The sequence below is a fragment of the Triplophysa dalaica genome, chromosome 13 (assembly GCF_015846415.1).
Source record: "Triplophysa dalaica isolate WHDGS20190420 chromosome 13, ASM1584641v1, whole genome shotgun sequence".
In the NCBI taxonomy this organism is placed as follows: Eukaryota; Metazoa; Chordata; class Actinopteri; order Cypriniformes; family Nemacheilidae; genus Triplophysa; species Triplophysa dalaica.
In genome coordinates, this window is record NC_079554.1 from 6,721,305 (window position 1) to 6,749,184 (window position 27,880).

General features: G+C 38.3%; 4 protein-coding genes and 1 long non-coding RNA gene across 9 annotated transcripts in view; 1 reads left to right on the forward strand and 4 right to left on the reverse strand.

Annotated features, from left to right (window-relative positions):
* Positions 1 to 4,221: 4,221 nt before the first annotated feature.
* On the reverse strand, positions 4,222 to 6,592 carry faslg (Fas ligand (TNF superfamily, member 6)). 2 transcript variants are annotated; one of them, XM_056764851.1, is made up of 5 exons: positions 6,262 to 6,592; positions 5,468 to 5,513; positions 5,309 to 5,365; positions 4,954 to 5,054; positions 4,683 to 4,852 (listed from the first exon to the last, which is right to left on the reverse strand). In XM_056764851.1, exons 1-5 carry the CDS (start codon positions 6,556 to 6,558, stop codon positions 4,817 to 4,819), a joined length of 537 nt encoding a protein of 178 aa, XP_056620829.1. In that variant the 5' UTR covers positions 6,559 to 6,592; the 3' UTR covers positions 4,683 to 4,816. The 2 variants fall into 2 exon arrangements, with proteins under 2 accessions (XP_056620828.1, XP_056620829.1); XM_056764850.1 differs by having other exon boundaries at positions 4,222 to 5,054.
* Positions 6,593 to 11,332: 4,740 nt separating this feature from the next.
* Positions 11,333 to 17,150, reverse strand: si:dkey-86e18.1 (uncharacterized protein LOC557342 homolog). 2 transcript variants are annotated; one of them, XM_056764028.1, is made up of 5 exons: positions 17,060 to 17,150; positions 16,840 to 16,880; positions 16,678 to 16,752; positions 13,453 to 13,639; positions 11,333 to 11,952 (listed from the first exon to the last, which is right to left on the reverse strand). In XM_056764028.1, exons 1-5 carry the CDS (start codon positions 17,124 to 17,126, stop codon positions 11,534 to 11,536), a joined length of 789 nt encoding a protein of 262 aa, XP_056620006.1. In that variant the 5' UTR covers positions 17,127 to 17,150; the 3' UTR covers positions 11,333 to 11,533. The 2 variants fall into 2 exon arrangements, with proteins under 2 accessions (XP_056620006.1, XP_056620004.1); XM_056764026.1 differs by having other exon boundaries at positions 13,453 to 13,642.
* Positions 16,664 to 27,880, forward strand: part of LOC130434110 (uncharacterized) — a 51,911-nt gene continuing 40,694 nt past the window's right edge. Inside the window, exons 1-2 of the long non-coding RNA XR_008908644.1 lie at positions 16,664 to 16,779; positions 17,079 to 17,187. This is a non-coding gene — a long non-coding RNA (uncharacterized LOC130434110). The remainder of the gene's footprint in view (positions 16,780 to 17,078; positions 17,188 to 27,880) is intronic.
* caiap (CARD- and ANK-containing Inflammasome Adaptor Protein) lies at positions 17,685 to 21,685 on the reverse strand. 3 transcript variants are annotated; one of them, XR_008908642.1, is made up of 3 exons: positions 20,016 to 21,679; positions 18,479 to 19,429; positions 17,685 to 18,376 (listed from the first exon to the last, which is right to left on the reverse strand). XR_008908642.1 is itself a non-coding variant. In XM_056764024.1 (2 exons), exons 1-2 carry the CDS (start codon positions 21,411 to 21,413, stop codon positions 18,578 to 18,580), a joined length of 2,109 nt encoding a protein of 702 aa, XP_056620002.1. In that variant the 5' UTR covers positions 21,414 to 21,685; the 3' UTR covers positions 17,685 to 18,577. The 3 variants fall into 3 exon arrangements, 2 of the variants coding, with proteins under 2 accessions (XP_056620002.1, XP_056620001.1); XM_056764024.1 differs by having other exon boundaries at positions 17,685 to 19,288; positions 20,016 to 21,685; XM_056764023.1 differs by having other exon boundaries at positions 17,685 to 19,429; positions 20,016 to 21,445.
* jun (Jun proto-oncogene, AP-1 transcription factor subunit) lies at positions 23,181 to 25,219 on the reverse strand. The gene has a single exon (XM_056764025.1). The coding sequence runs from the start codon at positions 24,823 to 24,825 to the stop codon at positions 23,860 to 23,862; it is 966 nt and encodes a 321-aa protein (XP_056620003.1). The 5' UTR covers positions 24,826 to 25,219; the 3' UTR covers positions 23,181 to 23,859.

Consider the following 27,880-nt stretch of genomic DNA (forward strand, 5'->3'; position numbering starts at 1 on the left):
ATGAACAGAAATGTTTAACATCTGTCTCAGAATACATTGGCAGAGTGCAAAGTTCAGATCTTTGCTGTAAAGCCTGGCTCAGACTACAGGAGTTTTAAAATCCTAACAGATTTTAAATCGGGTTGCAGCTCACACATAAGGAGAATCTTATCAGATTCTCTTATGTAAAATCCTAAACCTGGCTCAGACTACAGGAGTTTTAAAATCCTGACAGATTTGAAATTCACGTTGCAGCTCACACATAAGGAGAATCTTATCAGATTCTCTTATGTAAAATCTTAAACCTGGCATTACATCTACATTTGAATCTCTTTTTCAAGCACTACAAAAATAGGTTTGCCCTTTGTAAACTTGCATTTATGAATGTGAAATGTCCAGAGAAGAAACCTTGGGGGTAAAGTTGTGTTTATGAATAAGACTAAATGTAGCAAGTTCAAAAATAAAAATTAATTGATTGGATTTTTTTATTTCATAATTGCACATCAAAAGACATTTTAAGACACCCAAATACAGGATAATATTAAGATTATCACACCAACGGACGCCTCTTACGTCATCTCACCGGGAAACAGAAGTAAACAAAGCGACATCGCAGTTAATTTCACGTGATCTATTTGTCCTATTATGAAAAAAGTGTATTTCTACGATAGATGAAGGAAATGCAGCGGCTATGCAACAGGTCTTGAGTATCACTTTGTGTCTCCATTTCCAACTCAGTCCCATCGCGGATTTTGCATGTGTAGTCGAAAGACAAACTGCTGCAACCTTCACTGTATATTTCACACAATTTCACACCACATTCATTGTTTCAGTTTAACATAATTCACACATTTCCTCCCGTTGAGTTAAATATATATATATATATATATTAGATCGTTTGTTCATTAATTCATATAGTCTGAACTAGCCAGCTAGCAAACTGCACACAATGGCAGACAGTGCTAATATTGTCAACCTGATTTTGGCAAAGCCATTAGAAAGTCTTCCTTACGAGGAGAAACTCAGCAGGGCAGATCAACAGCTAAGATTGATTTAGTGCAAAAGATAGGGAAAAATTAACAGGTCTTTTCAGCTCTCCTGGTATGACAAAGTTAGCTGGCTGACTGGAAGTGCTGTGAAAAAGAAAATGTACTGCTGGCCATGTCTCTTGACATGGGTTACAGAGCATTTTCTTGAAAAGGAACGTAGGGCAGAATTTACATATAAATAAATGGACAATTTTTATGATTTAGGCCGAAAATGAGCTTCCCCTCTTTAAAAGATCAGCAGCCGCCACTGGCCTATATACAACCTAACATTGATACTGAAAGACAACAAACATGTTTTAGTAATGCAAGCAAATCTGAGCAGTACTATTATCAAAGTCAAAACCATGCTCATGATTTGTAGGCAATGACTCTGAATCATAATCTTTTTTATACATCCATTTCAAAAAAATTATCTGCATAATTATAGCAGGTGATCAGAACCATCTTTCAAGAAAATATGGAAATATATGTAATATTTGGCAGATCTTTTCGAAGCGAAGACTCTACGAGAGTTGACAGTTAAACACAAAAGGTTGGCATGATGGAAAAAACAGAGACTGCTATCTGCCTTTCATAAGCCAAAGCAAACTAAAGACTAAAGAATGTAGTGGCAAGGATTGGACAAAGGAGTGCTTTACATTATTAGTCAAGCAATGTAAGCAATTTGCACAAATTTAGCATATTATCACATTAGTTTATGCAAACGGCAGGTTTTTCTTTCAGGGATTGGACAAGGAGAGGCAGGCTTGACATAAAACCAGAGGTATAAGGTACTTGAGTAATTTTGAGTAAAGTACTTGAGTAATTTTACTTGAATACTCTAGGTAAGTGTTAGCTTTTAAATTTAACCAATTGGGGGTGATGGGTGGAGAGCCGGCTGGGATACTTGCTGGGGTGCCGACTGAGATTGCGGTGGGAACTGGATGCCTGCGGCCTCGACCCTGTAGAGGAACCCGGCGGCCTCAGAACACGGAGCAGGAACAGGACATGAAGTCTTTACAGACAAAACAAACTTGGACAGGATAGAAAACACAAGGGCATAATAAAGGGAACCAAATCAAGAGGGGAACAGGTGCGGGGCATGAAATCATTAACAATCAATGAGGGATACGACGGGGCAGGGACAAAGACGAGACCAGAGAGAGTGCATGGCATGTCAAAACAACAATGCCATCTCTCTCAAACTAAACAGGTGGGACTGTCATGATGCAGCCACAGGACTAAGAAAATATGACCAGACGGGGCAGAATCATAAAATTTTATAGGCGGTGACACATAAACATACCGACTTCTATGGTTGAATGGGGCCAATAGAGCTTTTTGTGGGGCCTGATACCATCTTTTGAAAATGGATGTCCCAGAAAGAACTGTTTGAAAGGTGTAATGTGGTAAACAAGGTGGCTATAGAAATGACATCTAGACTTTCATTTACAAGTACATTTTTGATGGAACATAACAATAATTTGATCAATAATCTGTAACACTTTACAATAAGGGTTTATGTTTACATTCTATTCTACTTGGATTTCCAAAGTTTTATGTGTTTTCTATTTTGTAAGTTCCATTCCATTCCATTTTCTACCGCTTATCCGAACTACCTCGGGTCACGGGGAGCCTGCGCCTATCTCAGGAGTCATCGGGCATCAAGGCAGGATACACCCTGGATGGAGTGCCAACCCATCGCAGGGCACACACACTCACTCATTCACTCACGCACTCACACCCTACGGACAATTTTTTTATTTTGTAAGTTTATTAGGAAAAATTATCTTTGTTTGTGCTTGTCTGTGACCTATAGTAGCCCATAGGTGTGACTAATGCTTTATAGCTCTGCCCAGATCAGAAGACCATGAGTAACATCTTGAATGTACTGTACAAAGGAATAGATGCTTAAAGAAGGAAAAAAAAGAAGAAAGAAGACATAGAAAAAAAGGTGCTTAAAAGGTTCTTTACAGCGATGCCATATAAAAAAACATTTTTGGTCCCTCAAAGTACCATTCTGTTAACGGTTTTCCAGAACCATCTCTTTCTTACCTTTTTATAATCTTAAGAACCTTTTTTGCCACAAAGAACCTTTACCTTGGAACCATTTAGACAAAAACGCTTCTTCTATAGCATCATGAAGAACCTTTATTTTGAAGAGTGTAGGACAGGTGATAAAATAAAATGTACAGTATGTACATGTACTAGTGTACATTGTGTACTAGTGTAAATGTACATGTACATTTAGTAAATGTACTAAAATAAAAAATTGGGATTTCAAAAATGCAGTAGAAAACCACCTCATGGATTTAAAACTATAGAGCACATTTGTATGTTATTAATATGATTAATAACAATCTACCCGGAAGTCTTTGAAACAACTGAAAAGTTTGAGACTACAGATTTTTACTGTGGAATTGTGGGTGATAATTCTCCAGTGGTCATTTCCTGTGGTGTTTATGCAAAGTTTGAGTGTCCAAAGAACTTGTAGGGACTGAAAGGGTAGGCTGTGTTTCCACTCACCTATGTGGGAGGTGAAAATTTGAGGGGTATCAAAAGGTCTACTGGAAACATTTTTAATTAAAACAACCAACAAGACATACTATTCTACTCAAATGTCTAATTTAGTGCCCTGAAAATTTGTACTATGTAGAGTGCTACATGAGAAATGAATGACAATTCTAAGGCTGCTTCAAACCATTTTGACCCCCTCAAAACACACTGCAGGAAGGAAGCATGAGAATTGTGTAGCACAGAGTGTACTGTCACAGCTTGCAAAAAAACTTGTTTCAGCAAGACTGCAATGAAGCCAAGCTGAGGGTCTTTGCAGAAGTGACGAGGAATGAAACCACATCCCTGCAAAGTTGCCTTTGCGGTCTGTAAAGGATATTACATATTACGAAAACAGCTGACTTACAATCTTCTAAATCCGTCACATTGATAAAAAGAAAAAGAAAAAACAGAATTTAATGCAGAATTTGAATTTGAGGTTTAATTAATTTAAAAATTAAAATATCATTAATTTATTATGATGATATGATAGAACGTGGCAGTTGTTCAAGTGTGAAATCAAATAACCCTGGAAATGTTCCACCAACGATCAGCATTTTTGTTGCCTAACCAGCCCACTATCACATGCAAATATTAGCAGTGCTGGAAAATCTAGCTCATCTCTAGTGAGAGACATCCTCTGCTTTTTTGTCTTTCTTCTTAATAATCAACGCCACATTTTATTTTATAATTACACATTTTATTGACCATATCAGTTATTTTTCGTTTGTACATCACTATCATTAGTCAATATGACCGATTTATCACCTTAGTATACAATGTGACTTTTTACCCACAGACAGACATTAAAGAAAATAAATACTTATATCCAACCTTCTCCTGATACAGCAGATTATTAGTGTTCGTTTAATCTGAAAACTCTTCTGCAAAACTGTTAACATCTCAAGAAGATCCATTCTGCTGGAAATGAAATGCAATCTCTCAATGCCAATCTTACTGCTTGCACAGCAGTGGATGCATGAATGCAGATGAAGCACAGGTGATCTTGGGGAAGATCAGAAAGTCCAAAGCAAAACCTCTTCACCTGAACTCACACTCAAGTACCACGTCTTCAAGATCTTCACGATCAATGGATCTTAAAAAGGCCAAAATAATTATAATTCCAATTTTTGCTGAGCAGAAGTGGGTGTGAAACGTTGACATACAGCCAATCTGACTGCTTGAGATGTTGAAGAGAGCTCAGATGACTGCCTGTCATCCACACCTGCTTTCCCCCTGACATACAGAAACCCTCTTTATGATCCTCCATAATTGTTTGATTGCGTCCATTTCTAAACACAAACACCATGTGGGTGAGAGAGTCTGTGGGTTTGCATGTCCTTGCTAGAAACTCCACACGGGAGTAAACAAAGTATAAGCCAGTCTCGTTCACCTGAAGGCCGCCATTGCTATACTTGATGCCATTTGTGAACACCTCACCATGTGTCGCTTCCCATTTCAGAGTTCCGGGTGATTTCCTCTGGTCTGCACATCCTGTTGTCAAAAAGAAATCCAAGTAAGATACAGAAAGTCAAACAGCAAGTCAACCAGAATAATAATATTTTGTAATCAAGGTGGTTGACCATGGCAATTCTTCTGGTTAAGCATGTAACCAAGCCTGGCTTCAAGGTCCAATAGAGTACATGTGCTGGCGATCAGCAATGTTGGTCCAACATATTGATGTTGTATACTAAAGGATTTATTATAAGAAAAGAGTTAATCTTTGGATGCTTGTTTCCCAGACCTACCAATTACATGTGCAGCCGTTTTTTGAGTAAGCTTGTTCAGCTCTGCAGGTAACATGCCTGGTAAAAGAGCACAAATACTTAGGTTAATACAGTACAAGATAGCACAAGGCAGTATTGATAAACGTTGTGATGTAAATTAAGTTTAGTCACAAAACTCACCAACTTGTTTCTGTGGGGCGATGCTCTCAATTTGTGCAGGCATTTCCTGGACATAAAGGGTGAGAAAAATATAGTGTCACATCTAACTGCTAAAGCTAAAGTTGTCACATAGACAACATTATCAATGTGCATTCAAGTGCACACACAGAGCAGGCAGTATTATGACTTTTCAGATACTGTAGATCAACAGCTAGTTGACCTTTAGATTATGAGAAACAAGAGCTGGTGTTTGACTGCCATGGTTGAAGAAGAGTATATCCTGTAGCAGTTCACCAGAAACCACAATTCTTTTATTATGTCCTTCTCAGTCATGTTCTTATGTCAAAATATACCTCTAGTGAAGAGTTTGATTACATAACAAACACTTAGGGATTTACAGTAACTTAATTTAGTCTTGAAAATATTTTTAGTATATCAAGATGTCACTATGAGATTTTGATGTCAGCATGTGAACTAGTACACAGTGGCTCAAAAAGCAATTGTCAATATAAATGATAGTTCATTTATTGATTATAGGTAATAAACATCACAGAATTAAACTAAAGTTGCTTCTGTGAAAAAGATCTAAATAATTTTATTCTGGCAATACATGTTTAATAAATGTATGAAGTTGGTTCCCCTCAAATGACAGAATTAAAGATCAAAAACTTACACCCATTGTTTTATTATTAAATACCAATTCATAAAAGGCTGCAAATGCTTTTTGGGCTATTGTACTTAGAGACTATTTTTATACATATATGCATAGCCTTTTTTATAGGAAAATTAACATATTATTTATAATCCACTCTAACCTGTGTGAGCCTCTCCACTTCAGTCTGCAACCTCAGGATCTGGTAGGCTCCCAGCCCCAGGGCCGCAAAAACCAACAGAAGTATCAAAGTCAGCACCCAAGTCATCCCAGTGCTCATTGTTCCCCACCGCCTTCTCTTCATCTCAGCTCGAGCAGGAGGGAATGTCCAGCAGGGTACCAGGGGTGGATTTCCCTGTCCGAGCATCTGCTGATGATAATACCGATGCGGTTGAGTATGACCTCCACCAGAATCCATCGTATACAGTGGAGGAGACGAATGGCCTAAATTAGAACTCATTTCTGCAAAGCTCAAAGTTGTGTGTGAGAGTGTCGGTGAGAATATGGTTTGTCTTGAGAAGGCTGGCTGCAGAGGGCTTGTCTTAAAAGGTCCTGCAGTGAGGTTTAAACTTCCCACCCACCCACACACACTCTGTCTGTCTTTGCCTCTGATTCTTTCTTTCCTTCCTATCACGCAGACATATGAGGTAGATAAGATAGTTAGATAGAGACTTTATGAATGTCTGTGGAGTTTTCTGGTTTTGGGTTTGTGAATGTGCATGCATTTGGGGTAAACTAGTGCACAAATTCTTGTAATTCTCGGAGAGAGGTGCGATAATGACGTCAAAGACAGGAAGCCATACGTTTTGAGTTTGTACATGTAACTTGAAATTATTGGCCTCCATTTGTTTTCTAATAAATAACATTTAGAAAACATTTTAAAGAAATAGTTTTACAAAAAACTACTTTCTGGCCTTTTACACCCTCATATTGTTCTTACCTTGTATGTTGTTTACTGTAAAACACAAATGATGTATATAGATTGTAATGACAATTATAAATGAAATTTCCCTCAGTTTCAAATACAACACTTTAAGACTTCAGAAAACTTTATTGTATAGACTCTTTTCATAAATATTTTTCATTTAGGATTCTGGAATTAAAATCATTACATTCACTTTTATTAATTGTAGGCCTATTAAAAAAAACATATCCATTGTTTTATACAAAAGTATGATTATGTTCTGACATGCGACATATGATTGACATGCGGGTGGGAAATGATTTTAAGCATCATGTTTTCATTGGAACTATGCTTTTAAGATTTTCTGAGCTAAAATTTAGGTGTATTCCAAAATGTACAATTTCACTCTATTAGTTTAAACAGTCCACCTGCCATATAAGTCTCATCCTTTAATTTATTTTTACATAAAGTTTGCATCCATCTAATTTATAATTTATTAATAAAATACAAATTAAACATTTCCAGCTTCTTTTAGAGGTCAGTGTGGTGTATCTTCTGCATATGAGGGGAAAGAATGCATCTGACCTAGAAAGAGTTCTTCAGAATACCATATTTCTGACAGACCACCAGCATCCTGTCTGCACTCCAAAGGGTACCACGTTTGACTTTAAAAACCTTACATATTCAGGGTTAAGTTTTCAAGCAGGTAAGTTTCGTTGTGAGATGGTCTTCTGTATCACGCCCACATCGTATATGGGAACTCATCTGTGCTAGCTGAACAGACCAGGGATATCTCCAACCGCATCATGCGTATCTAAATATCTGCTGACAGCCAATATTTCTGTGTCCATTTATTATAATACAAATAAAATGTATAACTTTAATGCATTGTAAGCTTGTTTAGATAAAAGCATATGCCAAATATGCAGAGCATGACGCACTATACATTTTTTTTTCTGAATATGTGCCAACTGCTTCAACCAAAAAGGCTCAGGAATCCTATGTAAAATATTCAATTGCATGTAAAACGGCCCAAAAGAAAGATGTATCTACTCCTAATTGAAAGAGTTTTAGTCAAGTGTTTGTAAACAGTGATGCAGCAGAAAATGAGTTTCAGTAAACCCTTTTTCACATACCACTCAAGAACAGGAGCTGCCACATGAAACAATCTGTCGATGTGTACGTGTGTGTGCATGTTCTTTCGATCTTGCACTCTGCATTCTGAGGGTCTGCACAAGAATGACAAGGACTGTGAAAGTGAGGTGAACAATGCGGTTAAAACCAAGCGAGGGAGGAAAAGGCATTACCTAAACCCTCTCACTCTACAACATATTCTCTCATATGTCATCAGACGCCAGGCTTTCCTGGAATAGTCTGTCTTTTTTGTTAGTGGTTTGGCCTCGCTTTCATATACCCACTGTTTGTTCTCACCAACCTGCAACCTATTAATGACAGAGCATAAAGAATTAAAATTCCAATAATATGTTCAAACTTTTACATTTTTGCATTTGGTAGATGCTTATTTTACTCCAGAGCGCCTCTGTGGTATGCATTCAAGGTACTTCATCGGTATGTTTGCTTTCAGTGAACCAAACCAAGAAGTGTTGTGCTACTACCACAATGTTTTACCAACTGAGCTACAGGAACATGCACGTGATCATGCATCTCCTCTTTCAATCTTCAAATCTTCAAAAGCTTTCAATCTTCAAAGCTTTTAACTATGTATTTTCTCATCGCCTATATTTGAGTAGCCACAGCCTGCCTTAATGTGGAACTCCCAGGAAGACCCGGCTCCACAGGGGGACCAGGGTGGGCTCTCAGCCTCAACCACCTGGTACAAAGATGCAGATACAATTATTTTTGCACATTATATAAAGAAAATTGATTTACTATTCTGCATATTTGATTTTACACTGTATCCACAACTGATCCTTTTAGTCATTACATGACATGCTATAGTGATGATAAGTTCAACAGTGTACATAAATATGCATATAGAAATTGTAAACCCATTTCACAGAATATTCTGAAAAAATCTTGAAGGTCCAGTGTGTCATTTTTTGGAGGATCTACTTATGCAAATGCAATGTAATATACATAACTATGTTTTCAGAGGTATGAAGACCTTACATAATGAAGCGGTTTGTTTTTATTACCTTAGAATGAGCTATTTCTATTTACATAACCCATCACCTTACATGGAATTCACCACGTGTTTCTACAACCCTAAAGCTACAGAATGCATATCCTAAAAACTTTAACTGCTTCGGAAAAGAAGCGTAAGTGTGACAACATTTTAGTCCTATGTCAGCCACAGTGGTGCTTCAAAAGGGAGGGTGAGGTGAACCGTTTGTGCAACCTCATCTCTAGATAACTAAATTTCATTTCTAAATTTTAAAGGTAAATAAAAATAAGTTGTAATCGGTTATATCTCTTTGTTTAATAAGGTGTTTAACCACTGTTTGGCTTTAATTTAAACCTTGCAATAGACACATACACTTTTGAATAGACTGCGATGAAGTAGAGATCCCTGACATGGGTGGACTTCGAAGCAAACTCGGACATAGATTTTTCGGCCCACATAGGCCCTCCACAAATTTTGATGACGGGGGGACTGGTGTGTGTGTGGAGTGTTTGAAGGCATGGATCCTCCAACAAAACTGCCGCCGGGGGTGGTGTTTGTATGTGAAGTGTGCATTGCGTTAAACGCATACATGTCCGACTCACTAATGCCTTAGCATTGCGTGCATTCGCGTAATTGTCATGTCATTAAAGATTTGTACCGCAAACAAAGCATAGAAGGCATTCCATTGTCATTGATGAGTACAAAACCAAAATGTTTTTATTGTAAATTCCGCAGGGGCAATACTTGCTTCACTGACATACTGACATCAATATAGCATCAGATTACAGGTTTCGTTGCCTCTCTTCACAAGTATGGGAAACCCTGTCTATCTTGTGAGCAAACGTAGCCAAAGGTGCAAGAAGTGACATATGCTCTGACACATCTCATCCACCACTGGCACTTGGTAACAGCAGTCAGCTCTTGCTCAGTTTCCCCGAAGTGTTGCTTGGTAAGCAATTCTTGTTGCTGGTATGTAGTCATGAGGGGTTTTGGGGTCGAAACGTGGGCTGCAGTACGGCACAAAGCCCCAGATCTCTTACCAAACTGTTGGAAAATCGTTTTGTGAACAAAGACATCTATCGCTCTCTCTCTGACTCAGCATCTCTACAAAAACGTAAGGTTTTTAAATGTTGCAGTCATTTTAATCAGGGTTATTGTGGTATGAGCATTATTACATTATCCCACATACAACTCAAGAACATATGTCAACCTGAAACTCTGGTCTTTTATGTTGTTATGTATAAATGTTCTAGAAACATTTATACCAACTAAAGTTTTTTTTTTAAGTTCTATGCAACACTTTCGGTTAAGAACTCTATTCTTTTATTTTGTTGTCTTTAAGGTCTCTTAAAAGGAATTGTTTACCCACAAATAAAAATTCTGTCATCATTCACTCACCCTATGGTCATTTGTAATGCTTTCTTCTGAAAAACACAAAAGAAGATATTTTGAAGAATGCTTGTAACAAACAACAATGAACTATGCAAGTCAAAGGGTATCGGCGCTAATTACCAACATTCTTTAAAAAAAAAAAATCTGCAGAAGAAAAAATGCCATATAGGTTTGACATGATAATTTTTAGGTGAACTATTCATTTAACAATTAAAACCCATTTTTGCATTCTAGGTTCTTCAAATTAGAGTATCGGTTTAAAGGTTCTGTAAACCACCGGCTTCGGGTTTTCTAGAGCCGTTGACAGAGAGAGTCATGTCAAGTCCGTAGACTCCAATGGAACAGTTTTTTCTATAGTTCCCAGAAGTTAGCTATGCATGGACCTACAGCAAAACAATTTCCAATTGTGATAAATCCAATTGAGATAAACTTTTAACACATTTGAAGAGATAAGATGTTTAATAAATACAAATATAATTAAAGGAAAAAACATAACTTCCTGGAATTATCTGAAGGCTCCACGAATCACGTGATGCTCTACAATTTTTAACTACCATTGTCGCGTCTCTCTCTCCCGATGGGCCTGGGGTTTTCTATATAACTAGAAAATATAAAAAAATGTTTTTACATTTGCATGTTTTTATAAATAGTAAAGAAATGCCCTCCTTATTTATTTATGTAACAGTGAACTGCTTGTACTTTACTGATTTATTTAATGAAGTATCATAAACATAATTTCCTATTCAGAACAATTTAAAACCAGATTAAAACTTGGTTAAGACAAACTGAACAAACAAACATACCTTCACATCATTCAGGTTTCATTTGAAAATGTTTTACTTTCAAGTTTCACTTTCATGCACCATATATGAAGTTCTAAATTACATATTGAATATCAACTGACAGAAGCTCTTTGTATTCCACGGAGCAAAATAACAAAAATCAAGAAAGCCAAGAAAAAAAAATGATATACTGTATATTACACATGTTAGAAACTGATAAAAATGCATTTTCTCAGTCGACGTCCTCTTCTGAGGAGGACGAGTAGCAGCTGAGGCAAAGTATGTTTTTATTGCAGGGTACTTCAGCATTGGAAGGCTGTTGTTTTTCTGTAGCTGTTTTCCGTGCCAGTGGGAGGCTGTGAAGATTGGGCAGGCCGGAGAGCAGCACACGTGTCAGTCTACCAGTGTCTTGTTTCTGTCCTACAAGAGCCACCCGTGAACTAGCCACCGCCACCCCTAGCCGGGTCTGATCAAAGCACAGTGGGAGGTCCTGGTCTGGAAGATCTGAAGCTTGTGTGGTAATGGGAGTTGATAAGGAGGGTAGTACAGTAGCATGAGATGTTGGCTGTTCAGTGGCGTCTGGGTGGGTGTCTCCATTAAAATCTTCTGATCTGCTGAGGCTTCTTAGGCTATTGTGGCAAGCTCTTTTGCCTAAGAAAACAAGACCAAATAATTGCCATTTACATTATCATTGATGTAATTTTTAAAGCTATATTTTGGTTGAAGCTTTATTCTAAAAGATGATCAACAGCTATTGACATTTTTCCTACATCCACATGTAATCACAGTATTTTAAATAAGTCAACCACTTCCTTTCTTCTGGAAATATTGAAGTTGCTCACTCTTACAAGATACAATTACAAGATAGATTGTAAAATGCAGTTATTCTTATCACAATTGTTTATTTGTAATGAAACCAATAATAATCTTTTTTTGACAAACACAGATGAATGTTCATTAAGATGGATATATTCCAAATCATCTAACAGGACACAATTTCAGGCCAAATGAAGTTTTCTAAAAGAAAAGTTTTCTAAAGATCTAAATATTATTCTGGTAGTGATCAGGTTAATGCATTGATCAGGTTAATGCTTTCACGTGATGCTTACATTACCAGAATATGACCAAAGTCCAATTGGAATTTTCGTGTTCTACCAAACGTCTCTTAGATCTTGACTTATTTCAAAACCTTTCTTAAGCCTTACCACCACATAAAGAGAAAAATAAGTAAAATAATAGCCTTTGTATTACTGTGCCATAGAATAACACAAATATGTTTTTCAAACAAGCAAAGGCATTTTGTATTTTACATTTACATTTAGGCATTTGGCAGATGCTTTTATCCAAAGCGACTTACATTGCTTTATCCTATACATTTTACATAGGTATTTGCAATCCCCTGGGATCGAACCCACAACCTTGCGTTGTTAACGCAATGCTCTTACCAATGAGCTACAGGAAAGCTATTTTTACAGGTGTTGCATTTGAAAACATGACAGGGTACCACTTTGTATCCGAACATACGCAGTCCGTATTTGTTGATGTTTTCATGCTTGCAGTAAACAATTACATTTACACAGCTGATCCAACAACTCTCTATTAGGCTTGTACTGTATGTTAGGTGTACAGACCTAGTACAGGCTAATACCATTACTCTTACTTAATAGTTTACTGGTAATATTACAACTTCAATATCAGAAAATGCCATTGCTGTCATGATTGAAAAGGTTGTGTTCACACATTTCCTCCTTACAGTAACTTAAAAAAGACTTCTTATATGTGGTGTGATAAGGGCTAATAGCTGCATTCTTAAACAAAGAGTGCGTTTCCACCATAGCTGTGAACTGTTCTCAGCACAGTCTGAAACGGTTTTGGTTACGTTTCCATGTGAGCCTGGTTCGTCATGGACCAATTACAAACTCTTCTCATCTCTGAATTTTCGGCACGGTTGTCTGAATCGTGCTAATAGAATGCTTGCAGAGATGTTATAGCTTTAAATTCTAAAGATTTTTGTTATCAGCCCTGCATTGGAAAATGAAACCATTTCATTACTGGCTGGCATGGATAGGCACGAAGTGGAACAATAAAGCTACGAGAACGATTCGACGTGATGGTGGAAAAGTGCTCAAAGATTACGTTAAGTAAACTTACTGGTGTTTAGACTGTTGTGTGGCTCCTGTCTCCTTTTGGTGTATAATCGAGGTTTCCAGGGTGTGGTTTTGCAGGTGGGGTCCAGGAAGCGCAGTTTGTTCAAATAGCGTTTGTATTCCTTCTGCAGACCCTCAATGTGTTGATGGAACTCATCTATTTTTCTCTCTGGGTAGTGAGACAACTGAGACTGCTGTGAAATAGAGATGCACAGTTCAATACAAATCTAGAACACAATAAATCAACCTGGCCTCATGGGAAATACGTACTTCTGTACACTTTTTGCAAAACCAAAAAATATGAACCATTAGGTACATATTGCTACAGTTTGAGACACAAAATTCCACTGGGGGAGCTAAAGAGAGGAACCGTATTGGTCATCTAGAGCAGGGGTTCCCAAAGTAGGGGTAAGGACTCCCCAGGGAATCGCAAGGCCGCGAGGGTGGTGTCGCAAGATGTTATATATTTTTTGTTATAAGGAATAGCCAATTTAATTAATAAGAGTAAAAACAATATAAATATTAGTTATACGTTAAAAATAAAACCATGCAAAAAAAACATCAGCCTTTGGAATTTCCTCCTCGACCATGACCCCTGAGGTGATTTCGTCACAATAGCAACCACATTAGGTTGGGTGCAGCAAGTCAAATTACATCAACACATTAAACATTCCCATATGTGCACGCCGATTATTTTTCAGGCATAAGTTATGGACATTTTTATTTGTCAAAATGAAACGATGCTTAATACCGACCAAAGACAATGCATGGAGGCCAACGGAGGAGGGCAACAATGGCCTATGCACTGAAGTTGGTTTGCAACCTGCCATTAAATGTACAAAGAAAAGGTATGGCCAGAATGACTTATCGCAGGAAGAAAATACACTTTATCGCATAACTTGTTAAATTGAAGCGCAGTTATTTCGCAATCTTCTTTAAATCAACATTTAGAAAATATTGATTGTTTTTAGCGCAAATCTGTAATGGAAACCCGGCTAGTGTGACCATTTGCCTTCGAAAAATTTTTATAAATACATTTTTTTCGCACTTCAAAATATATTTTAGAGCACCTGAGCCCCCTCCTACCCTAAAACTACCCACTTCCCGACCACATAACAAAGTCAGACATGGTTTTTATTGCAAACACTGATTAAAATGAGTACAAAAGTATTACAAGCAGGTCGCTCTGCATTTCAAGTCTTCTAAAGCCGTACGATATCACTGTATGAGCACAATAGGTTTTAATAACTGACTATTGTGGACGAACACTCTCCAGGAATGCACGCATTGGCATTTGTGCATGATGTAATCGGAGCAGGTCAGCCAATAGGCCTTTTTTACATTACTGGGTTTTTGACTTCCACATCGTTCAACGCAGGGTTTCCAAGTCTAACAAGAGTGTATGGATTAAATGCCCTTATATAAATAATGCTAACGAGCTTAATACCTTATTACTAAATTAAATTGAAGATCTTTTGATAATTTAAAAACACCCTGAAGCTAAGAGGGGGCTCTAGTACTGTTGTTTTTGTCTTAATTTAAGGTTTGTACTGTTTATGGGACAGCAACCTGAGGCAGGTACTTGCTGATTTTAACTACTGAACTGCATATAATAAGTCCAGTGATGAGTACAGCGGTACATATTTCCTATGAGACCATGTTGCAGCAAATTGTTGAACTATGTCAGGATATTTTTTTGCTTTTCAACTTATGTGCAATTAAATGTAATCAAATCTGTTTATTTATTTTCATATACATTTGAATACATGTAAGGTTAAAAAAATTAAAAGGATTTATTTCTGTGCAACAACCTATATGGTTCCATGTTAACTGCTGGTAATAAATAATTTAACCTACAATGTGCATCTTCCATTCCATTCCATCTTTCTACCGCTTATCCGAACTACCTCGGGTCACGGGGAGCCTGCGCCTATCTCAGGAGTCATCGGGCATCAAGGCAGGATACACCCTGGATTGAGTGCCAACCCATCGCAGGGCACACACACTCACTCATTCACTCATGCACTCACACCCTACGGAAAAATTTTTCCAGAGATGCCAATCAACCTACCATGCATGTCTTTGGACCAGGGGAGGAAACCGGAGTACCCGGAGGAAACCCCCGAGGCACGGGGAGAACATGCAAACTCCACACACACAAGTCGGAAGCGGGAATCGAACCCCCAACCCTGGAGGTGCTAACCACTAAGCCACCGTGCCCCCCCAATGTGCATCTTAGTTTATATAAATATTAATATTTAAATGCATTATATATCGAATCACAATATAGTCATAATTTTGCATAGCTCTCTATTATAGGGTTATAGTTGACAGTTTAACACCATCAAGATGTTAACTTTTTTGTCAGTTTGTCCCAAAGAACAAACAACTGAGGTGAAACCTTCGTTAGACATGCAACAGTGGAAACACTTTTATTATTTGGAAAAACTGGTGAAATCTGTGCCTTCTGCAGAGATGTGAAATGTTGACTATCATTCTGACTGTAAATTCAGCTTTCCGCATTGTGTGAGAAATGTAAGCCGTTGCAAGATCATTACCAAAACTATGAGTGTGTTAACACACTCTTTGTTCACTTTGCACTGCTTATTACAAAAACAACACAGCATACACCTTGGTTCAAAATTTTGTTATTTAGATGACCCAATTTACAAAGTCTAAAAATGGTGCTACACAGTCTATAATGTATTGTGCAACATTCCCATATGTTTTAAGTAAAACACACATGCACAAAAATGAAATTAAAATGTTTAAAGTAAAAGTTTGGGCAACATGCATGGTAAGTCCTTGACCTCACAGCTTTTAAATGCTTTAGCAGCCACCTAGGAAACTTTCAGTTATATGTCTTACCTGCACAGATCTTATAAAGTTTATCCACAGTTTTTTTTTTATCATTTTGGGTCAGCATTGATTTTTGGATGTTGAGCTGTTTAGGAACCTTATGCTGTTGTAACATATTTTCATATTCATCTTATTTAGAGACAGTGTGTTGTTTGCATTCATAGTATTGAACAGAATCTGTTTTTTCTGCACCCTTTTTTACCCTGTTTTTTAAATGCATAAGGCCTGTTTAAGAAAAGATGCTGAAATGTTTGAAGCGAATGAGCTACAGAAGGTGCAATCTGATTGGACAGACCAAAATAGATATGTGAATAGGTGGCCCCGTTTCCTTCTTCACTATGTTAGGTGTGTGCCTGATCAGTAACGTCACCTGCAGATAGTATTCTATCTCCTTCGTAATTCTCGGAATCCATTTCTTCACGGCTTCCACTGAATTTAACGTCGCCTGCACACGAAAGCATGGATTAGCAAGGTGATTGGTAGTAATTGCATCGTTAAAAGAACAAGAGCTATGTGTTGCGTTTCTCCTTACAAGTTTTGGCCTTGGCACTTGGACATCTTTAATACGACCTTCTAGAAAAAGATACATGCAGTACGAAGAAAATAAATGATTGAACATGCGCAGGCCAACACATGGGAGCAAACAGCATTGCTAATAAGGCGTTTAAACAGCACTTTATGAGAAGCCGAGTTAAAACATTAACATTCGAGTTAATTAACTTGGTTGAAATAATCTGAGACCCTTTTCCTACCTTCTTTCTCTTTCTGTAGCCACAAGCGATTCAATTTTCCAAGCTGCTTCTCTTCGTTTCTCGCCATTCCAAACGGATTTCCGGCAACAGGGAGTCATATGAAGTTCGATCGAGGGTCACATGACACGGTATTTTGACATTCGTCATTTTATCTCAAATAAGCGCTGAAAGAATTGATATGTAATTTATATGTTTACTCTTTTAGTTATTTAAAATTTGTATTTGTTTATTAAACATTTTAAACGTATTAATGCTCGTAAACGACAGTCTCACCTGTTTTAAAACGTATCATTTCGATGTTGCCATATGCTGTGTTTGAGTGACATCTATTGACAAAACTGTAAATTGCTTTTAATAGAATACATGTAAAAGTGACACTTCAACCAAATATTCTGTCATTATTTACTCACCTTCGAGTTGTCCCAAATATATATAAGTGTATTTGTTCTGATGAACACAGAGAAAGATATTTAGAATAATGCTTATAACCAAACAGATCTCCACACCCATTGACTACCATAGTAGGAAAAAAACAATCGTTGTCAAAAGTGCCCCAGAACTGTTTGCTGTACAACATTATTCAAAATGTCTTCTTTTGTGTTCAACAGAACTAAAACAATCATAAAGTATTTTTCCTACAATGGGAAACTTTCTCTGTGTATATCAGAACAAAGAAATGTATTTTGAACAACTGGAAGGTCAGTAAATGATGACAGAATTTTCATTTTTGGGTGAAGTATCACTTTAAGTGAACATAACTACATACAATACAGACTTTAATGACAATATAATTACATTTCAAGTGTCATTTGACATGTCAGGGACACACTGTATGCAGGGAGGACTACGCTTTGATCAATTTAAAAAAAATATGTGTGCAAGTAGACTTTTTGAATGTCAGGCATTCCAATACATTACAAATCTGCATTTATCTGAAGATGTAGATTCTTTTTTCATCAGGGTGATAAACATTCACACCTTACACCATTGAGCTAACCTAATGTGTTTTGCCTTTTTCCTGTTTTGTCTGCATATAACATTTCTCTCTTGTCTGATATCAGTCTCAAAATGAGACCTAAAACCGTTTCAACAAATAAAATTTACTAAATCCTAATAAAATAAGCTCTCCTTGTTACTTGTAAACATTTACACAGTAACTTTTATTTAAAGTCCCTCGAGTGCAGCTGTGACACGACAGAGGGGACCTGCTGGGCCTCCCAGCTGAGACAGGTTTCTCCAGAGGTTTTTCTCCATTTTTTTCATTGGAGTTTGTGTTCCTCGGCACAGGACCATGTTGGCTTGCTCACCTGGAGACTGCTATATCAGATTAGTTTAAAAGTTTGGTAAATTCCATTAAGATTGCTTTATTTGAATGATCTTACTTGTTCTACAAACACCATGCACTGTACTGTGTTTTACCTTTTCTGTGTTTTCTTTTTCTTATTTTCTCCTGTAAAGCTGCTTTGGAACAATGCACATTGTGGAAAGCACTAAATAAATAAAATTGAATTGAATTAGCTATTTTACAAGGAACATTTTCTTCTTCAGCAGAGTACAAATGTTCTGATGGGCCTGTGTATCATCAGACTCTGCCACCTGAAGGGGCGTTTTATTCACATTATTAGTTGCCTGTAAGTTTGCTCGCTCTCCATGTGTCCAGTTCACCAGTCTATGCACGGTTCCCACATGTCCGACGCGGCAAGCACAGTGCAGCGGCATGTCTTTATTGTTATCCAGGGTGTTGATCTTCGCACCATTCTCCAGGAGTAGCTCCACCAGCAGGTCATGTCCATGTTCTGCAGCTAAATGAAGAGGAGTCCTCCTCCACACGTTCTTATCATCCACATTCTTTCTCTTACTAGTTGCAAGAAGAACTGCTGCTGTTTTATGCTTCCCTGTTCCAGCAGCATAATGCAAAGGTGTACAGCCATCCATGTCCTTAGCTCCAACTTTAGCTTTACCAGACAGCAGTACAGAAACCGCCTTAGTGTGGCCCTCCATTGCAGCCAGGTGTAGTGGCGTCTTTTTCTCTTTCTCAGGGGCGTTGGAATCACCTCCTGCATTGAGTAGCAGCTGTATGATGCCAGCCTCGCCCTGTGTTGCCGCCCAGTGCAGGGCTGTTCTTCCCTGTTTGTCTTTGATGTGAATGTCCGCCTTGCGCTCCAGAAGCTGGGCGACAGCTTCCCTGTAACAATTCTTGCTTGCAAGATGCAGTGCAGTGAGTCCTTCCTGGGTGATAGAGTTAATTTCAGCCCCCATACGCAACAAAAGCGGCATAAAAGCTGGCTGGTTATGTATTGCACTTAAATGTAGAGGTGTCTGATCTTTAGGGCCATTGATGTTGGGGTCTATGCCCTTATCCAACAGTATCTGGAGTGGAACAGATCAATTTAGATTTAGTTTGGTCAAATATAACTTAAAATTTAAATTCAAAATTGAGCCACAGGAAACGGTCATTCTTACAGTCTTATTTTGCCTATTTCTTGGGTATTGACCTGTTTTAACATCCCCTTTGTTGATAATTTCATCCTTTTATTTATCTTTGCTCATCCAAATAAGATATTTAAATGTGTCAAATCAATTAATCATGATAAAGAAATCGAAAATACGTATATATTTAAGAATTATGTGTATGTATATTTATATTTAAACATCATATAAATTATAATTCAATTTAAAATTAAATGTGTTATATACATGTATAACACATATATTATATAAACACAAAAGTTTATTTTGGAACCAATAAATAATAATTGATGTTATAGCCCCATTTTAAATGTTTTTTTCTGTATGCTGTAAAGAAAATTCTTGCTTTATATACACACATTCATAAATATGAAAATCAGTCCCTGCCTCCACTGAATAACGCCAGCTCGAACTACCCAATCCACTCGGTCAACTGTGTGAAGTGATAAACAAAACATTTGTTTGTTAGAGATTACAAGTTCTTTACCTGTGCCACTTGCATACTGCCACTCTGGATGGCCAGGTGAAGACCGGAGATCTGGTTTGGAAGTCTCTCATCCAGTCTGGCCTTTCTTGTAACCAGAACTTTGAACGCCTCTGTGTTTCCCAGCTCTGCGGCCAGCAGCATAGGTGTGTATCCAAGCTCATTACAACAATTAACATCCGCACCGTGGTCAAGGAGTGCAGCCACAACCTCATCCAAGTTCATCTCCACCGCTTTGAAAAGAGCAGAGTTTATTTCATGTGGGGACATAGACTCCTGCCCATACTGGAAAAACAAAGACAACAAAGGCTTTTTGTTCAATTTAAACGCAGCATCCACAATCACAGATTCCACCTGAGCTCCAGCCTTCAACAGAACAGCAGCGGTTTTTTCATTTCCATGGTGTACAGCGTGATAGAGAGCAGTTTTTCTGTGTCCATCTCTGGTATCTACTAAAGCACCATTTCTCAGAAGAACTTCTGCCAAGGTTGCATCATCCTGGATGGCAGCCATATGTAAAACTGTCGTCTGATTCTTAAAATGTTTCTGCTCCTCTAGCACCAGGGCTTTGACAATACTCTCATGTCCATTTTGGGCAGCCAGATGCAAGGGAGTCTTTGATGCTTGGTCTTTAGCATGAATATCAGCCCCAGCTTTTGCAAGGGCGAGAGCAACAGCAGTGTGGCCCCTCTCTGAGGCTCTGTGCAAGGCAGTACCGCCCTCCCTGTCTTTAAAATTCATTTCAGCCCCCTGTCTTAACAAAAAGTATATGATAGCCTCCTTACCATGTTCAGCAGCGAGGTGCAGAAGGGTATCAGGGTACCGGTGAGCACTGTTGATATCCATACCTTTGATAAGATCCTGCAGTAGATATAGATCACCGTTGGAAACAGCTTTGAGGATGGCATTCTGATCCCTTTCAGGTTTAGGGATTTCTTTTGTTTTTTCAAAAGAAGAAGCCTCGTCTCTTACAGTCTTCGGTTGACTTCTCTCGGGTTGAGGTTCCCTGTTTGATTTTGAGTGTTTGACATGACTTTGTTTATCTTTTTCTATCAGATATCCGATTAACTGCCTCCGTGCATCTTTAATGCCCTCATTAACCCCACCGACGTATGTCCTCATTTGCTGATACAGGACAGGTTCCACTCGTTTTAGACAAGGATAGAAGAAGATTCGACAGGCCCGCTCCCCTCTTGAGATTAAGATGTTTAACATTCTAGTGTTCTTCTCTTCTTGTGCTGTAATGCTGGACATCAGGGCTCGGCTGTCGGGTTGAAGAACTCCATTTGCGATGAGAAGGTCCAGTAAATCTTCTGTATTGGAAATTCCACGGACCAGCTCATTTTCTTTTGTCCGAATCACTTCAATCGCATAGGGATTGGTAAAGCTGGTTGATCCCATGTCAACCTATGTATGTCTGTCTATAGCCTGTTCTGGAAGAAAAGCTGAAATGTGTGAAAAGACCTCCTGCATTCTCTTTGTCCTTCATCACTATAAACAAATTGTTTCTTAGCAACAAGATTTAAAGGGAATTATAGTAAATATCAACATTAACATTTAGAAATCTTTGGAATGCATTTAAAACATATACGGTAAGACTATGAATATGTGTATTGCATATTTATAGCATGATTGATAATACATTTTAACAGTTTTATCGATGTTAACCGGCACATTTTTTATGTTTGGAGTACCTGCCTTAATCTGCAACATGGCTACTGTTACCATGACAGGGATTATCTGTTTCATCTAGCAAGATACTGTGCTCACATGACCATATTGTAATGTACAACACATGTTACACTGTACATTTTAAACTGTTCACTTATATATATATATATATATAGATTTATAGATGTATATAAAATTTTACTTTTCTGCTCACAGTAAATTAACATAAATCTTGTAGGCTAATAAAATAAAAACTCTTTCACTTTACGTTTCTAATAACTATTTGATAATGTCATTATTAGGTTAATAATTAACTCCCTTTTCTGAAAAATAAAAGCGCATTGAAAATCATACAGATTTATGGACATTAGTCTGAGGAGTTCCTCTTCCCGTAACACACGCCCACTAGTTTTAATGACGTAGATCTTCCGACTGCTATCTTGCCTAATATGGATAGGTAGATGCCGGTGTTCCGGTATGATGTCATCTTTTGCCAAGTTTGGGCAGTGGACTCAAGAGGATCCGACAGATAAGTATGTGTTGGCGACCTAAATATAATATGATGTGAGACTTTTATTTGGCTTTTTTGTGTATAAAGACACTCGTTTAAAAATCATAGGCTTGTATTTTTTTTTGAACTAGCCTAATTTAGATTTTTAATTAAACTGTTGGTGACCTAATATTATATTTAGTGCATTTAAAATGATATGTATATATTAATGGTTAAGGTTATACTTTTGAACTATGTTTAGGCCTACTGGGTGCTTGGCTATTTTCATAAATACAAACGTTGGTATATTTTTACTTTATTGAAACAATACATATTATTCGTCCATGGACGCTATTTCTCGCATTGTGAACACTCTGAAAGCCCGCAAGTGTCCTTTTCTCCCTCCAAACAACTGACAAAAAAAGAGACCACAAAAACACAGTGGTCTGCCGAGTACTTCTCACTTTTAACGGGACGATGGCGCCCTCTTCTGGTGTAAATAGATATTTGCATTATATAGCTAATAATTATTCTTTATTAAAATGTGCCATAATTAAGCTGTAGGCAGTCAAACATCTTAAGACCTTCTCCTAGCTGGAATGATAATGATTGCATGATGCACTATGTAAGAACTTTATTTAGACCACTTTACTGTTGAATTGCGTGGCAATTTGATTGTTTTATGCTTTTAAGACAATGGAATAGTTAGTAACTACTAGTTACCGCATTTTTAACAAGGTGGCAATATAAGGCGTTGTACTTTAACTCTAGATATCTGTAAGAAGCTTGAGGATTAGTTTTTATAATGAAAATATATAATGTTCTGTTGTGAGAATGTTGTGTTCCATTATAAAAAATGCTTTAGTTGTTTTTTACTTAAGCTTGAATATTCAAGAATGTCCAAAGACTATGTGTAGACATTACTTTGCAAAACAGGTATCTCCCTAAACATGCCAGCACATGTTTGTCATGAACACACAGGCACACATTCTTCGATGAAGACAACAACGACATTGTTTTCGTTTCACATACTTTATTACAGTTCATAAATATTGATAGTTTCTGATGTTCTCAGAAAACTAAAATAAAAAATTATATTGTACTTACAAATGGTAAACTTAAGTACTCTTGCATGTTTGATCTTATTTACAAATAACAATGAGTGAAACCTCATTAATGGACTTTTAAAAAAAAGGAAACAGCTGAAGTTTGACTAACTCAGAGAAAAAGTCATTCGGTTTAAGCACAAAACGTACAATGCAACTCAGAAGCCTGGCAGCTTTATCAAATGCTTAGAGGACAGACTTCCTGCTTGGTGCGCCAGACATTTATATCCTTATTATTGTATTATAGTCATGTCCCCTCTATTCTTCCATAATACTGACAGCTCCGTTGAGCATAGGTCCATGCACCATCTGGTCAAAGTGAAGTTAGTGATAAGTCTCTTTTCTCATCAGAAAGAAAAAGATGTAACAGAGTGAGTCTCATGCCCTCTGTCTCTATTAGACCGAGTTTGTGAAGTTTTAAACTCCCCAAAAGTCCAGTCAGAACATCCTTTTACGCGCCAAAGCGCAAGGCTCTCGGCCGGACATTCCCGGTCCCAGTGGCAGCTGTCATGCTTGCTTGAACCCCAAGAAGTTTGTCCTTTGCGTCTATTCAAGTAAACCCAAAGTCTTTTCGTTCTTCTCAGAAAGTCTGCAGCTGCTGTGTCAACATAAGTTGGCAGCCGCTGTTGACGTGGTTCATGACTTTCTGCTTGAGCTGTGCCACTTGTTCGCGCAGCATGTTGGCAGTAGATGCCAGCTCCGAGTTCTGCGACTTCAGGTTCTTGACTTTGTCCTCCAGCCGGGAGATCCTCTCAAGTTTCCTCTTCCGGCATTTGGAAGCGGCGACCCGGTTCCTCATGCGCTTTCTCTCGGCTTTAATCCGCTCCTGGCTCTCCATGTTGATGGGAGAGAGAGGAGGGGTCTCTCCGGGCATCTCCGGCACCGTCTGAGGTTCCTCTTTCAGCGCCTGAAGTCTAGGGTGCTGGACGAGCAGTTGGGTGCTCATGGTGTGCTGTTGCGGTGCTGTCGTGTAGCTCATAGCAGGGTTGGCGGTGCTGAAACTCGGTGCCGCCGAGGGCGCACTGCTGTTACCGGGGTTGAAAGTGTTCAGGTCAGCATACACAGGGGGATCCGAGCGCATTGCTGCGCTGTAAACCGCACCACCTGCCGTAGACGCGGCGGGCGCCATGGTGTTGTTGATGGTCGTCTGGGGAGCGGAGGTGACGCTGGGCATGTGTTGGTGATGCAGCTCGGCCAGTGCCCTCACAAACCCTTCCGCGAAACCCTCCTGCTCATCCGTCACATTCTTAGGACAGAGAAACTGAGTCGGAGTCGGCGTTGTGGTTATCAGGCCGTTACTGGACTGGATAATAAGCCTTTCCAATTCCGGAGAAGCCAGCTTGAGCAGTCCCACATCGGGCGAGGTCAGTATGTCGCTGGCTTTCGCTCTCAGATGGGGCTTCAGGTTGCCGGCTGGGTCGGTCAAATTCAGCGTCATTCTGTGTTTCAGTGCCTTGTGGTTGTATCCAAAAGTAGCGCTGTCATGCTGGGAGAACGCGCTGTTTAGAGTGTCATCGTAGAATGTAGTTTCCATCTTGGTAGACATAGAAGAGAAAACGAAACTTTTAGTTGAAAAGTCTTTCGGAGTTTCAAGCGATAACTCACTCTCCGCTTATCTTAATGTTGCGCTTTCTCTTCGGAAGAAGTCTAGCAAGTACCGCCGGGGTTTGAGACAAAAGCGAGAAGATTCACGGAGTTTAGAGTTCGTTCGTAAACTCCCCGTCCCGTAACAAACTTACTGCGTTAAGTTATCGCCAGTGTCCAAAACTCGCCTCGGCGAACATAAAAAGCTCCTTCACCACTGTTGTCGTTCTGCTTAAAGATGTCAATTGATAAACAGCGCTGAGTCGAAAACTTGTATTTTGTATTTCAACCAAGCGTTAAGCCTAGACGTTTCACTGTGGCGCGTTCCGTATACTCTGAGACTCTCCAGCGTGGAGGCAAACCTTATCTGCTACCGCTGCCCCACTAAAAATAGCAATGATGTCATGCATTCAGTCCCTTATTGGCTGGAGGCGATTTACTGGGCGTTCCACAGTTTTCAGATAAGGCGCGTTGCCTAGACGACCACCCAGAAGATTCTTCTTTTCGCGGTGGCTGATGGGATGAGGTAATGCTGTAAATCGAAGGAGCGGTGCATTGTGGTATTACGTATTGTTTTTGAATATCTGGTTACCCGCTTAGCAGTTTAAGACCGTGGCAGTGGCGGGATACAAAGAAGCAATGTGTTAATATGGTAATATTTAGATTAGGTAAAGTAACAATGTATCAGTTTTGATGGTATTTAAAAGAAACCGCATACGCCTATGCTATGATTAAAACCTGGGCAAATTAAAGTTTCACAAGACGCAACCTAGTCTATCCTTAATAAAGAACGAGCTGTTGAACTCTCAAAACATAATTTCAAGGAGTACGAAATTATTGTTATCTGGATATGAAATAAAAAAAACATCTTATGGCGCGAAAAACGAGGCAATGCTGTGTTTTATGAGCAAAGTGCATTTGCTCCAGTGATTTTTCTTTTAGCCAATGGTTTTGAAAGGAGGCGTATCATTTGTGGAGTGACAGCATACCACAAGCTCCATCGGCCGTCCCCGTGACAGTCCCTAGAGATCCTCTCAAAAGTGCATGTTGTCATATAAAGCTTCACTGTTAGTTCAAAGCCGCAAACTATTTCAATGGTATGATTTTACCCTTTAATTGTATGATAAGATGAATATTAAACACTGTGAAAAAACACTGTTTGTCATCGTGTGAAGTATATCTACATGGCAGGCAACATCGTTTTTAGTGGTTGTCGTGACTTATCGATGGTCTCTGGCACATTGCATTTTGTTGCGACAGCTCGAGCGCTAGAGCACAACGTAAACGTGACATTGAGCGCAAATGAAAAGCTACACAATATGGACTTCAATAGGTTATATATATATATAAACGAACTGCTAGCTGTAACCAATATGACACCAACCCGCTAATTTTATATTTTCTTTGCGATAACCCAAATTAAAAACAAAACAAATGCTTTAGTACCTACTTAAAAAAGATATTTGTTTTGTTTTTAGCTTTAAATTTTGTCTTATTAACCATTGAAAATGAAACTTTTATGAACATACCAACTACATTTATAAAACATTAGAATAAAATGTCAATGAATGACATTCAAAATAATCGTCATGAATATCATATAATCACAAATATAACATTAACACCATGTAAAGTACATTTACCTTTGAATTGAGTAATTTAAAGGAATATGTAAAGTATAATACTTTTTTAGGAATTTTAGGTGTTTTTTGTCTCTTATTATTTAGTTCTCCACAAAGGTCAGAGGAGGGTTTTTATTGTAAAAGGTCACAACCATATTGAAGTATTGTGTATCCTCTTTCTGATCACCACAGATGTCAGCATCACTGATAGAGGCAGCAGGGGATGTCCAAAGTTTTAACACAAGAGGAATCATCTTAGTTTTTGTACTTGACAGAAACTTGTTTGGGCACCACAGCCCAGACCAAACGGAAAAAAATGGCAGCTTGCCCCAAGAAACCGGTTTCTCGCAGTTAGCTCCTTTTATTCTCATGTCAACTCTAACTGGTAATGATTGTTTCGTTTTATGTTGCGAAATTTAGGTGTACATTTCATTCAAAGTCTCACGTGTGCAGTGTCATGTAGCCTAGACTTCAGACAAGGTGCTGTCAAGCTCAAAATGTGACAAAAGAACACCATAAATATTTCATTGTTTCGAAATAATCATAGGTTTTGGACACAGAACACAGTTATTATTTTGCTAATAGTATTTTGTGTTTCACAAAATAAATCAAATCAGGAAGTGCAGTGTCATGTAGCCTAGACTAAACTGATGGCCCTTTAATTGACCATTTACCATTATTACCTGCTGTATGTAATATAAACTGTACTTCACAGTTCTGTTAACTACTGCATAGGTCAGATATATCTATTTATAGTGTATTAGAGGATCCTAAATTAATATTTTGTTCTATTATTATATACATGTATATGCATGTAAGCAGGTCTCAATGTTTGTTTTATCACCACTAGAATACCTTAATGTCTGAGCCACCCAAGTAGAGACTGGACTATGGACAATATACCCACTGCTTCACTTTTACCATTACACACATGGCAAAATCAATTATTTAAACATCAGTGTATATAATATAATCTTTAATATGGCTGTCAGGCTAATATCAGATAACCATGGGCTGTTCAGGGTGTGTTTTCTTTGACATGTGGCCTGTCGTTAGTCACAGTAAGTTACCACCTCACCACCCAGTCGTCTCAGCAGTGGTCCATCCGTCTGTGAGGAGGGTCTCGTGTAAATATCACACGGTTTACAGCCTTTACAGCCGGTTTACAGCCATTGTCGGGGCAATCGCCATCAGCCACATGCTGAAGCAGTGAAAACTGAACATGATGCTAAATCCATACAAACATATGTACTCAGCTGTAATTTGCTGTGTTGTTAATCAAGTTAAAGATTTTATTTTTGTTAAAGGGTGTGTTTGTTTTGGAATCTAAATACACCCATGTTTTCCATTACCAGTGGTAAAATAGGAAAATTTTGTTCTACCCAAACTGGTTCG

What these genes read in the sequence shown, in the direction of transcription:
- si:dkey-86e18.1 (XM_056764026.1), bottom strand. Translation starts at nt 17,126, where the DNA reads ATGGCGAGAAACGAAGAGAAGCAGCTTGGAAAATTGAATCGCTTGTGG. An exon ending in GCTACAGAAAGAGAAAGAAG is followed by an intron (nt 16,881 to 17,059) that starts GTAGGAAAAGGG and finishes ATCTTTTTCTAG; the next exon opens with AAGGTCGTATTAAAGATGTC. An exon ending in ACACAACAGTCTAAACACCA is followed by an intron (nt 11,953 to 13,452) that starts GTAAGTTTACTT and finishes TTGTTTTCTTAG; the next exon opens with GCAAAAGAGCTTGCCACAAT.
- jun (XM_056764025.1), bottom strand. Translation starts at nt 24,825, where the DNA reads ATGTCTACCAAGATGGAAACTACATTCTACGATGACACTCTAAACAGC.
- faslg (XM_056764850.1), bottom strand. Translation starts at nt 6,558, where the DNA reads ATGAGTTCTAATTTAGGCCATTCGTCTCCTCCACTGTATACGATGGAT. An exon ending in AAGTGGAGAGGCTCACACAG is followed by an intron (nt 5,514 to 6,261) that starts GTTAGAGTGGAT and finishes CTTTATGTCCAG; the next exon opens with GAAATGCCTGCACAAATTGA. An exon ending in AACGGCTGCACATGTAATTG is followed by an intron (nt 5,055 to 5,308) that starts GTAGGTCTGGGA and finishes TTTTGACAACAG; the next exon opens with GATGTGCAGACCAGAGGAAA.
- caiap (XM_056764023.1), bottom strand. Translation starts at nt 21,413, where the DNA reads ATGGGATCAACCAGCTTTACCAATCCCTATGCGATTGAAGTGATTCGG. An exon ending in GCAGTATGCAAGTGGCACAG is followed by an intron (nt 19,430 to 20,015) that starts GTAAAGAACTTG and finishes GTTCCACTCCAG; the next exon opens with ATACTGTTGGATAAGGGCAT.